This window comes from Cataglyphis hispanica, chromosome 10, assembly GCF_021464435.1.
Source record: "Cataglyphis hispanica isolate Lineage 1 chromosome 10, ULB_Chis1_1.0, whole genome shotgun sequence".
Taxonomy (NCBI): Eukaryota; Metazoa; Arthropoda; class Insecta; order Hymenoptera; family Formicidae; genus Cataglyphis; species Cataglyphis hispanica.
In genome coordinates this window covers 1,303,762-1,317,235 of record NC_065963.1, presented here as the reverse complement: position 1 = coordinate 1,317,235, position 13,474 = coordinate 1,303,762, and the positions used below count along the sequence as shown (strand labels likewise).

Below are 13,474 nucleotides of genomic sequence, written 5' to 3'. Positions count from 1 at the left end.
CGATGCCGGCTACCGCTTTCCAACGCGCTCATTAACTTACATATTTTAATAACTCAATATTGTGAATTTTGCAAAGTAGAGGACTTTCGATTCAGTTTGGTCCAATGTATCTCCACTTTTCGTCCGGTCAGTTATCGAACAGCCTGTATACATGATTGTCTTTTTCTCAAAGTTGAACAATCGCCATTTTTTCATTTTCACTTCAGTATATATAGAGCTCAATGTTATTTGAAGAACGCTTTTTTTAAAGAAGGATCACACATTTAGCCGCATTTCAAAAGATTGGCTTTTCTTGCCACCGGTTTATAATTGCTTATACTCGAATTAGTCGATTTTTTAAAATAATTTTTTCAATAATTATTGCAAAAATTGCAAAATGATAAAAATATATTTTTTTTGTTTAATCCGCTCTACTTACACACGAGAGTGATTTATTACCGCAGATTTTCCCGGATTTCTGAATAATATACTATATAATACTAATATAAGGTGTCTGGAGTCAATCACCCGTCGTGTGCAGGTAGAGCAGATAAAACTGAGAAGAAAAGTTCTGTACCATTTTTTTCTATAATATTTAATAAAAGAGTTATTATTGAGTGAAGTCTGGCCAATCATCGCCGACCTTCAGTCGGGCGCACGATCAGCCGCGCACTTGATATTGTGCATGAACGCTCACAAGAAACTTACCTTTGTTTGACTCGCCGATTTTATTGAAACTTGGTTCATATTGTATAAATAGTATAATTTTTTATATATAAAAGAATTTTTTTTACATATCATTTTTGCAAAAAATATAAAAAATAATAAAAAGACATAAGCGAGGTGTAAGAAAAGCTGATTGTAAAAAAATAAAAAAAAATATAAAATACAAAAATATAAAGAGATAAAAATAATAAAAATAATAAATAAATAATAAACATAATTATAAATAAACGAAAAACTGAAATAGGAATAGATTCTCATCACCTCTTCGGCGGTTATTCCTGGGTTCGGCAAGGAACAAGATAAGATTATTTTTACTTATCAGGTCATCATATTGGATCCGCCATTTTGTATAATTTTCCATAATTCTAACATTAGGTTTACTTTCAGTGATATATGAAACCTCTTATTCATGTCTAAAACTCAAAAACAGCTCTAATATCATGAGTTTAGAGGTAACATTAATTACTCATGCTTATAAATACAAGGGGTAGTTTCCACCCTTAAACATGCACCATTGCCGATATAAAAAAATACGTGTCTATTATTTTTGATAGCTCTACAAGTGTATCAAGTTTCAATAAAATCGGCGAGTCACAAAGGTAAGTTTCCTTGTCAGATGTTTACGACGGCTTACCGACGTGCGCCCGGTTAAAAATCGGCGATGATAAGCCAACTTTACTCAATAATAACTCTTTTATTAAACGTTATAGAAAAGAAATGGTACAGGACTTTTCTCCTCAGTTTTATCTGCTCTACCTGTACACGACGGGTGCGATTGACTCCAGACACCCTGTATATATATATATATACAGGGTGTCCCAGATTAATGGGGACAAAACTCGTGTGCAGATAGAGCAGATCAAAAACTGAGTCGAAAAGTCCTTTGTTATTTTTTTTGTACAACGCTTAATAACACAATTATTATTGAATAAAATCTGGTCAATCATCGCCGATCTTTAGCCGGGCGCATGTCTGTGAGCCGTGCTGTAATAACTGAGCGCTCACGCACACTACCAGGTGTGCGGCTCACCGACATGCGCCCGGTGATAATTGAACAGATTTTACTCAATAATAATTCTCTTATTAAGCATTGTACAAAAAAGTGATAAAGGACTTTCGACTCAGTTTGGTCCGCTCTATCTGCACACGAATTTTGTTCCCATTAATCTGGGACACCCTGTATATGTGTATATATATATATATATATATATATATATATATATATAAACGTGTATATATATAAACGGTGTCCCAGATTAATGGGAACAAAATAACTTGAAATTGCTTGAAGGTCACGTGAAGGTCATCTTCAATTTCTTAAATGGAACTACCTACTTTTCATTATATTCTTTTAGCTTACATCGAGAGCTTTTCAAAACCTTAACCACACAAAACAACAACCTTTAATAGATGTCCAGTAGACATCATGGAGATTCAAAATCTCTATTAGACGTCTATGTAATCTCTTATAGACATCTACTAGATATCCACAATTCCGTATTTCTTCCTTCCATTTGATATCTATTAGATGTATTAGTAGATGTCACATGGATGTCACATGGTATAAGCATAGATATTTCAAACTTTTATGAATAAATCCCTTACAACGGATCAGCATTTCAATAAGAAGTTAGACTTTAAATTGTAAGATGATAAAATTCTACGGACCTGCCATTAACCTCTCAGCAATATGGAAATGTTCATCATCCAAACTTATTCCATAACCATCCTAGAGATCTAGTGCGTAACGTTGTATAAATATTTATATATGTCATAAATCTCTTAATATTATTTTTATTAAGGAATCTTTACAAAAAAATATTGACAAAAATCGATTAAATATTATTGATTTTCAATCAAGTTTTTTCACCAATAATTGAATAATTCGAATTTTCTTTTCTGTAATATATGGCATTTCACAAAAATACATAAAATTAAATAAAACGAGCTCTTTATTAATGTATTTTTGGAATATATATATATATATATATATATATATATATATATATATATATATATTTATATCTTAAATAAAGAATAAAGAATAATTTTAACTTTATCGGACGTTTATTTGCCCAATTTTTAAGAAACAATCAATCCAATATCTGAATTTCCTATGGTAGGAACGTATCAGAAATTAGACTGACAGAAATAGTTACATTTTTAATCTTCTGCCAATTGCTCTTTGCAAGCTTTATATAATTCTCATGACTGAATCTCAAATGCGAGATACATGCATCGCACGTCACATAACGGTAAAAAATGAACTAGCGATTGAATACAACATATTTTTTTGTAAAGTTTTTGAAATGTTAGGCGCAATAACATTTCTCATGAAATATTAAATAAATAATATTTTTGAATCTGTAAAAACATGCACATCAATTATAAATATTAAACGATTTTTCAGTTTTGTAATGTTTTCAGCATATGTGAAAAGTGAAATGATTGCGCGTAAGTTCGCTGAAATATTAAAATAAGATTCCATTAATTTTCCAATAATATTATAAAGATTTTATTGTAAAGTAAATGGTAAATATCAGTAATCATTAAAATGTGTAAGTTTGTAACCTCCCAATAATCTTATTGCAATGTTTAATGCTGTGAGAGACACGCTCTTCAGATATAAAGTTCAATAAAGTTCAATAAAGTTAAAATCATCCGTGGTTTACTTAAAATAAAAAAAAAATATACAATATATATCTTATATTTTCAAAAATACGCTAATAAAGAGCTCGTTTTATTTGATTTTATGGATTTTTTGTGAGATTCCATATACATTAAAAAAAAAGTTTGAATTATTCAATTATTGGTGGAAGAACGATTGAAAATAGTGTTTAATCGATTTTTGCCAATGTAATATTTTTTTTGTAAGAATTTCTTAATAAAAATAATATTAGGAGATTTGTGGCATGTTATATGAATATTAATATAATATTACGGGCAAGATTTCTAGTATATTAATGAAATGAGTTTCGACAAACATTTTCATGTCATTGGGAGATTAATAGTAGGTTTGTTAATCTCCGTGGAATGTTATCATTTTATGTACATGTTACGAATGTACATATTATGTACATATTATGAATTTTATGTATTTAAAGTGACTGCATTAATCTTATAACTAATTATATAGATTTATTATAGATGTTTTTTTACAAAAATTGAAACCTAAACTATCATTTATAAATTCGTATTACATTAATACTATTTTCTTATCTTTGTGTGCATATTAATTGTATCAAGAAATTTATTTCATAAAATTAAAAATATATTAGTCGTTTTTAATATAATTATTTAGACAATTGGATATATTTTATTTATATATTTATCTATTTTTGTGCATAAAAAAACAACTAAAAAATATATTTTTGATTTTATAAAATATAACCAATTATATAATTCCGAAATCTGTAATTTTAATTTATAAATTAAGAATTTTCTTTCTTTAATTTTCTTTGTTATATTGATATATATTATATATTATATATATTATATGGATTTTGTAAAATACTGTGATATCAAAGAAATTTTTTATTTTAGTATAAAAATTTTCTGATTATTAAAGTTTAGTAAAATTTTTAATAAATTTGAATTGTCTATAAATTAATATATATATATATATATATATATATATATATATATATATATACATATATAATATTACTAAATTTTAAATATTTTCTCAAAATATTAACTGAGAATAACGCTTAAATAAAAATTAAATTTTATTTTATTAGAAATATTTGTGTATAAATGTATCATACATTCATAACAAATGTCTAATACACATCTATGAATGGATTTATAGATGACATCTACCGTGGAGATAATATGAATTTTTATTAGAAATCTATATAATATCGACTGTGGAAATAGATGTCGCATAGAGCTACGGAAGATATATGAACATCCAATGGCTGTCATGTTCCGTGTAGAATATAATTAAGAACCTTTTCGTTAAGTATTTTTTAAGTTATAAGGCAAGATCAAAAGCACAATCCGGCCGGTCAAGACAAGATCAAAAGTGCGGAAAAAGAAAATTATTCGAATTTAGTAAATGCCCTAAATAAATTTATGATCTAAGAAAAGTTTGTTGAGATAAAGAAAAATTTTCCTTATTCTAACGCACGTTACGTAGAACTTTCAGGACTTTTACACTTATTCTTGGCAGCGCATACGTACGTTAAAGAGCGATCGATATTTTCTTGGCGAATGTAATTATATATTTTTAAGAAATTTTTTAGTAGTTCTGTAATTATGGCTGATTATCTGCCAAATGAAATAGTCATGATTCGTATTTTGGACAAGACTGGAAGTAATTACAGTGCATTAGAAAGGTTGTATGCTGAAAGGTATCTAACAGAGGTCCTAACAGACATCATCCGTGTAGAAAGACCATAAGAAAAATCACGGAGAGGGCACAGCAGAGCAGTTTAAATAGATTACGACAAAAATCGGAGCCAAATGGGGGCAAATTCATTGGTTGTCTTGAGTACTGCTGTATTGAATCCCCAAATTTCCACCAGATAAATCGAAAGACAACATGGCATACCAAAATCAACAGCAAATCGTATACTTAAAATAAATAGATTCCAGCTTTACTATATCCATCTAACCCAAACAATTAGAACAAAGGGATTTTGAGTGACGCTTGCAATTTTATAACTGGTTCTTGAATCAAATTCGAAGAAATCTACATTTTATCGCAAAGATGCTCTTTTCTGATTCACGTTCAGTAACAGAAATGGCGTTAATAGACATAATTATCATTATCACTCTGATTAAAATCCTCATTGGCAAAGAAGCCAAAAATTTCAAAGACTATTAACGTTTGGGCAGGTATTCTTTGAAATGACATCATAAAATCCATACTTTTTTTAACAGAATCTAAACGCGCAAAACTATTCAGCATTTCTTCAGAATGATCTGCTCAGCCTTTTGAAACATATCAATAATTGCTCAATCGAATGTGGTTTCAGCAGGATAGAGCACCAACTCACAGGTCCTGACGTTACAAATTATTTAAATAATTAAAGATTTAATAATAGATGGATTGGAATGGGTCGGATTCATGAATGACCACTAAGATCACCTGACTTAATCCCTCTCGATTTTTACTTTTGAGGATACGTAAAACAAAAACTTTATGCGGAAGAGCCTACAACAGTGGAAAACATGAAGGAGCGTACATGTCGTACATTCGAGAGACATGTACGAACATAAATGGGATGTCCTTCAAAAAGTACAGGATGATTTTCGCCGTAGATTGGACATTTGTATCCAAGTAAATGGTGGTCTTTTTGAACCTACAATAATTGTACGTGCCCCGATCTTACCTTGACCGGCCGGATCGTACTTTTGATCTTGCTTTATAACTTAACGAAAAGGTACTTAATTATAGTTTTGAAAAGCTTTCGATGTAAGCTAGAAGAATATGTAATGAAAAGTAGATAGTTCCACTTAAGAAATTGAAGATGATCTTTACGTGACCTTTAACCAACTTCAAGGTCAAACTAATGGCACCATCTTATGTTCTCTTCGAAACCATACAACTTTTGTCTGAAACATTTTTTTGTACAATCAAAAATAAAATAATTATTTGGATGGGACATTAAAATGGGACATATATCCTATATATACAGGGTGTCCCAAAGCATCTGTGATAACAAGAAATATCATTTATCATTTTTTTTTATAATGTTTAATAAAGCAGTATAATTTTTAATAAAGCATTCTTGAATAAAATCTGACCTGAATTCGCCGATCTTTAGCTGGGCGCACGTCGGTGAGTCGTACGCCTGATAGTGGTGGTGACGCAATACTACCAGGCACACGGCTCACTGAATAGCTTATGCTATATATATATATATATATATATATATATATATATATATATATATATCATATATATATATATATATGCTTTATAGCGTATTCTCAATACGTTATATTCTATATAGCACAGAAAGGTTGCAGAAATATAAATATTTTAATATAATGATGGAATTTTGCATATACATTACGAAATATTGCTACAATGTTGCTACAGTGTATCTTAAGATCATCCTACGGTCAAAATTTTATAAATCGTTTAATTCGTCTGCTCATTCTCTACAATTATACTTGATTAAAAATTAAAAATAAATAATTTTTTTTATTGAAAAAATTTGAGATGACCGTTAAAACTTTTTGGCGCTTCCACCTATAAAGACTAAGATAACTATAATGTAATCTTTTTAAAATTATTTAAGAGGTTATAGACCTTTGACAGATCTAAAACTAGATCGAAATAATAAATTTTTATTATGAGTAAAATTACATAATAAAATTATAGGTAATTAATTATGGATTTTATTAAAAAATGAAAATACATGTTTTGTAAAGTTGTCTTTTGAAAATATCTCTCTAAAACTTCAATAAACAATATTAAAAATTGATACCTTCTATTTTCCCAAACAGTATTTGTAAAAATGATACCACAGATACTTCCGCTCTCTCTCATCTGAAACAAAAATTTTTTGTTAAATCAGATGAATAAAACTAGTACTTGTCATAGGATAATTTATGGCTTAATTTATAGATCGAAACCGCATTTTTTACTACGAATTGCTGTCATTTTTCGAAAAATCAATATTTTCAAAATCAGTTTTGACAAGTACTAATTTTATTCATCTAGTTTAACGGAAATTTTTTGTTTTTTGTTTCAGATAAGAAAGGGCGGAAGAATTTCTAATACTGCGAATGCTGTTTTTATAAACACCATTCAATAAAATAGCCAGGATTACAATTTTTGATATTTTTAATTGAAATTTTGGGGAAATATTTTCGGAAGATTACTCTACGAGACATGTATCTTTATTTTTTTAATCAAAATAATTTTATCTATAATAAAAATTCATTCATTTTGATCTAGTTTTAAATCTGTCAAAGATATATAATCTCTTAACTTTTGTCTGAAATGTTTTTGTGTAAAATCAATATTTATGAAGATATCTTAGGAAACAGTTTCTAGTGACTCACTCTATATAGATGTTAAATATTTAAAACATTCTTTATATATATATATATACATATATATATATATATATATATATATAATTTTATATAAACAAAAAAAAACTGAGTGTATACAGTTAAATAAAAAAAAAATTGTATAGGATTTGAACAATGAAATGTTTTTTATGAATTTATCAAAAAATATAACATAAATTCCTATTTAAAAATCAAGTTGATTTTGAAATGACCTTGAAAATTTTTTATGGTATGTTCAAGATCATTATATTTTATCCTGAAAATTCTCTCTAAAACTCTGTTTTTAAAAGATTTTTATGTAAATATTATATAACATAAGAACGTTTATTTATAAATATTTTATAATATTTTAAAAATTCTTAATTTTCTAAATATTTGAATATTATTTTTAAAATAAAATACTTGGAATGTATTATTTTTAAAGCAGAATATTTCTATATATATTATGTAAGTTGGAGGATTTAAAATCATCATCTTGATTTATGCAAATGTTATTATCTGTAGAGAAAAATGTATTAAATTAATTGCATGCTTTTAAAGGAAATATAAAATAGATGATATAAAACTGTAATATATCATATATAACATTATCATATACATCATTAAACATTACACAATAATACTTTAATAAAATTTTATTACAATATTATTACAACATAATATGTGTTCTTTTACTTGCCACTACGTGGCGAAATCAGGTGAAACTATTTTGTACTCAAATTTCTACCACAAATAAAGCTACCACACATAAAGCTTATAAAGAGCAGCTGCGAACAAAATCCAAAGTATAATATCTCTTTTCGCGTTATTTAATTTCTAATAAAAGATTTCTAAATAAATATCAACAAATATTGTAAATACTAAACAGATTGTTTGAAATTGGGCGGATAAATTAAAAATTTCCCATTTTTTATTATTAGAGAAAAATTGGAATTTTATCATTATATGTTTGACTCAAACCAGGTTTATTGGAAACGTTTATGCAATATTATCGATAATATTGGATTGTATTCATTTAATATTAAATTAATATGATATTAATATAATAAATGTCTATTGTTATTTTCTGTGAATAACTATTAACATTAGTAAAAGAATGATTGTTTCTTTTTCTTGTCATATTGTTCTTTCTGCAATTATCAGAGTCTAATCATAATAATGATAAAAGAAATGTAGTACAATTATATTAAAAAAAATTTATATTTTGATTTAAAAACAAAAGTCATCTTTAAATCTCCAAAACATCCTTATCTAAAAAAATTTTATATTATCTATTTTATATTTTTGTTAAAACCATACAAAATTTTAATTTAACTCATTTTTTGTAGTTAATAATATATTGATGTAAATTAAAATAATTTCAAGTATCCCAACTCCTGGTATATAAATTTGTACGTTTTGTATTTTTGTATAGTTTTGATTATTATACCATGAGAAATTATAGGTACATCATTCAAAAACTCACGATAATATTTTTTCAAATCATTAATAGATCTTAAAAATTCATTATTAGAAAATTATATGATTCGATATATAGATATCAATTATAATAGCATGATCTCATACGGATTTTAGAAGCAATGTAACTTCTCCGCTGCATGATATATCATTTACACTATCATACTTTATTCTGTCAAATTTGTAATATATACATAATATTGATATGCATTTTCACAGTGTCTACGCAATTGTGTAATACGATAGCGGACGAACTCGTGCGAACTGCAGATAATGTTGTGCAACTGTACAAACGTTTGACAATAGACAATGATGACGACTCCTCTACAGAAGCGCTCGATAAAGACACGATGCTACGAGGACTGGAATCATCTGTTAACGAAACCATGCGTACTTTAAGATTGGTCATTGCTGGTAATGAGAATCATAACGACGGAAGTGGCAAGAGTATCATTACCAACGAGGCGACTGCAAAGTTTCAAGAACTACTCGCAGGTCAGGATCAGGGCAAGGTAGTTAATATGATGCAGCAGTATTCCGAATTACTTTTGACTATGATGCAACAGCGGATGGGAGAAACTCAATCAAGTCATACGTAAAATCCGTCCATTGATAAAAGGAATATCATCTTCATATTTAATGTATTGGCATATCGGAGATAATATAAAGAAGAATGTGTCTAGTAATTTCTTTTTAAACATTGCATTCTTGATAATTCTCTAACATTTTGATTAAAAAAATTTAAATATGCTTTAAAAATGAAAAAAATATACTATCTCGCAAAAATTTCATATGCTTATTATAATTGCATGAAAATTTTTTCTTTTGCAACTATACTCGCTTTTATAACTAATTCGCTTTTAAATTCGATAAAGTGAATTAATACTCAATATATGCCATTATAGCACAAAATTATATTGCACAAAACTTGTCACCATTTTTATATCATGAAATAAATCATTATTTTCAATTATTGTCGCGATATTGAACTTACATAATCTATATTTGCTTAAAGAAGTCATACGATAAATTAAGTAAATATAAAGTAATAACTGAATTACATTTCACTGTTAAATATAAAACTGATTATGATTCATCCATTGTATCTTAAGGCCATATGCCATGAAATACCAATTAACTAAAGACTAGTAGAATAGTTTGTTTTTTAAATACATGTATGTGTATGTGTGTTCGTGCGCGCCTACGCGTGAGCAAGCGTGCGTGTGTGCTATGAGACTTGTATTATAATATAATAATTAATATTAATTAATTAATGTTTTTATGTAACCAAAGGTTGTATGTATTAATGGTCTAAAGGATGAATACCATTCTTTCTTCATAATTAAAACTTCGCAAAATATCATAATAAAAAGTACGCAGCATAAACTTGCCAGTATAAAATAAAAGCATATAATTATAATCATTGCATTAAGTTAGAATCAAGTTTCTCAAGTTTGTCGACGATAAAAATTGCCTTAATAATTTATTATTTCCGATGAACTATATTTTAATGGAACTTAATACTTTTAACACATAACTTATGGAACTTATGGCATAACTTATGGAAAAAATTATTTTAAGATTATTACATTTATTGACTCACAAGAACTAATTGTCATAATTGTCTTGAACCGATTTGATCCTCCTTGAAATATTATTGAACACAAAAATATCTAAAAGACATATTTTTTTACGTGCTTTTTTGAAATTTAAGAGGTAAAATCACAATAAAAAGTACATAGCATAAATTTGCTAGTATAAAAAGCATGTAAAAAGTAGTCAGATAACCAAGTCTGTCAAGATTATGTGTTGCAAATTATGCGCTACATATTATGTTGGCAAAACTTCGGCAGCAGCCAGATTATCTGCCATCTCAGTTATCAAATAGATATGCTACAAAAGATACTGCAAAATTTAAGCAGAAATTCTTGACATTAATGTCAACAATAAATTTTAAGCATTGCATTTTGGCACAATATATCAACAGAAATTAAATATAAATTGAACATAATGGCATCATGCTATTTCGGTAAAATATCATCTGAAATTGAGTTCAAGCACAACGGCAGAAATGTTGTAAAAATTAAGCATGTGTTTCCATCTAAAAAAATAACAACAAAAACATAGCAGAAACATAGTATGATCTGTTGTCATAAAATAATGGCAGAATCACAGCAAGATATGTTACATCAAATTATAATTTTTTCGTTTACCGCTATATGACGTATAGTATATCTCGTATTTAAGATTCTGTCATGGACAAATATAAAAACTGCAAAGTGCGGCTAATAGAATTAAAAATGAATTGTATTTATGTTTATCAGTTTTTTAATTTCTGATACGATTTTTCAGAGAATTCAAAATATTTTAAACTGATTAAATATACATATATATATATATATATATATATATATATATATATATATATATAAAATTAATTATATTAATTAATATAATTATATCATATTATATACAGGGTCCGGTCGAATAACATGTACAAACGGACACAGAGTGATTCTTTATAAAAAAATAAGAAAAAGAAATAGAATAAAATTTTTTTATTTGAAGCTTTGTTTTCGAGAAAATTGAATTTATTCATTCCATTTAAATTAAATTTCCGGAAAAATATCATTTCCCGTGCGAGAGACGTATAACACTTGCTCTGATTGTAAACAATGCTTTGTAACCTCTACTGTGTTTTTTATATGAGCAATTAGTTTCTATTCAGCTATCAAAGTGATGAGTTATATGAATAGAGAATACGTTTCAACAGTTCTGTAATTGATAAGAATAATTTTTTCTTGCTAAAATGTCATTTTGTTCTTTCTTGAATCTTATAATTTTGAAATATTGTTGTTTACAATCAGAACAAGTGTTATACATCTCGCACGGGGATATCCTACCAGAAACTGCATTTAAATAGAATGAATAAATTTACAATTTAAAATTTAAACTCAATTTTCTCGAAAACGAAGTCAAATAAAAAAATTTTGTTCTATTTTTTTTTCTTATTTTTCATAAGGAATGCCCTGTGCCTTTGTATATATTATTCGGCCGGACTCTGTATATTAATATAATTATATTATATATTATATGCCAATCAATTATATTGTATATAATACAATTATAACATGTGTGTTACATTATATACATACTAAATTTATGATTGGAAAAATTATAAGTAACTGGCGACTTATCGGTAACATTTATGCCATCCATCCATCCAATGCCGCTACAGTCCAAGTCGAACTCGAGCCTCCTCCAATAAACTTCGCCATGTGTCCCTTTACAGTCCTCCATTTACTAGTGCCAAATAGGTTTTGGCTGTCAGCATCCACCGAATTTATCTATCGTTTATGAGATCTGTCAACAAATCTTCTGCCTTCTATGACCATTTATAATTATCTGGGGAATTCTATGTTTGTCCATTCTCTGAATATGTCCTGCCCATTTATACTTTTCTTAATCTTACTATGGTTGATATGAATGAATCATGAAAAATCATACAATTCGGCGTTGAATCTCATTTTTCATGGTTTTCATCTCCATTAGACCCAGTATTCCTCTGCAGACTTTCCGTTCGAAACAAGACCTTCTCCATTGTGCTGGAGAGAGTCTAGTTCTTGCTTCCATATTATAGGACCGTCCTTATTGTTTTCTTATTGCTTTGTATATTTTGTTTTTTTTTGTACATTTTTTGAATTTTTGGTAAGAGCGAAAAGTATACTTTGTTAGATAGCGTTATTCTTTTTCTAATTTCTGTCTCCTCTCGTCTAATGAAGTTGTTTAACTTCTTGTTTATTCTGACTTCTACGGGAATTAACAGTAACTAGAAGGTGGAGAGGCAGAAACTGAACAAGATCTGCGCGCGCACAATCTGATAACAGATTGATAGCAGAAATCGAGCAGGGTCTGCTAATATGACTTGACATTAGACTGTCGGCAAAAACCAAACTAGATCTGTGCACGCGCAATCTGATAGCAAATTGGCAGCAGAAATCGAACAGAATCTGCAGCTTTTAGCCATTTATATAATTTATTGAAATAGTAGTAATTTATTTGCTTACTGCTATGTGGCGCAATTTTAACTTTCTATACCCGTATTTAAGTTCTTGTCAAGAGCATACATAAAGCCTGCAAAATGTGGTTAATAACATATGTAATTATATCTATCAGTTCAATTTCTGATACGATTCTCGTACAGGGGAATTCAGATATTACAAACTGATTTTTGAAAAATCAAATAAATAAATATTCAATTTTCACTTATTTGAAG

At 27.9% G+C, this 13,474-nt stretch overlaps 1 protein-coding gene across 5 annotated transcripts in view; it reads left to right on the top strand.

Moving 5' to 3' along the window:
* LOC126852225 (mitogen-activated protein kinase-binding protein 1) overlaps positions 1-10,584 on the top strand; it is a 95,620-nt gene extending 85,036 nt beyond the window's left edge. For all 5 annotated transcript variants that reach the window (XM_050596781.1, XM_050596783.1, XM_050596780.1 and 2 more), the window contains one exon: positions 9,418-10,584. In XM_050596781.1, coding sequence (XP_050452738.1) covers positions 9,418-9,797 — 380 coding nt within the window. In that variant the 3' untranslated portion in view covers positions 9,798-10,584. The remainder of the gene's footprint in view (positions 1-9,417) is intronic.
* Positions 10,585-13,474: the final 2,890 nt, after the last annotated feature.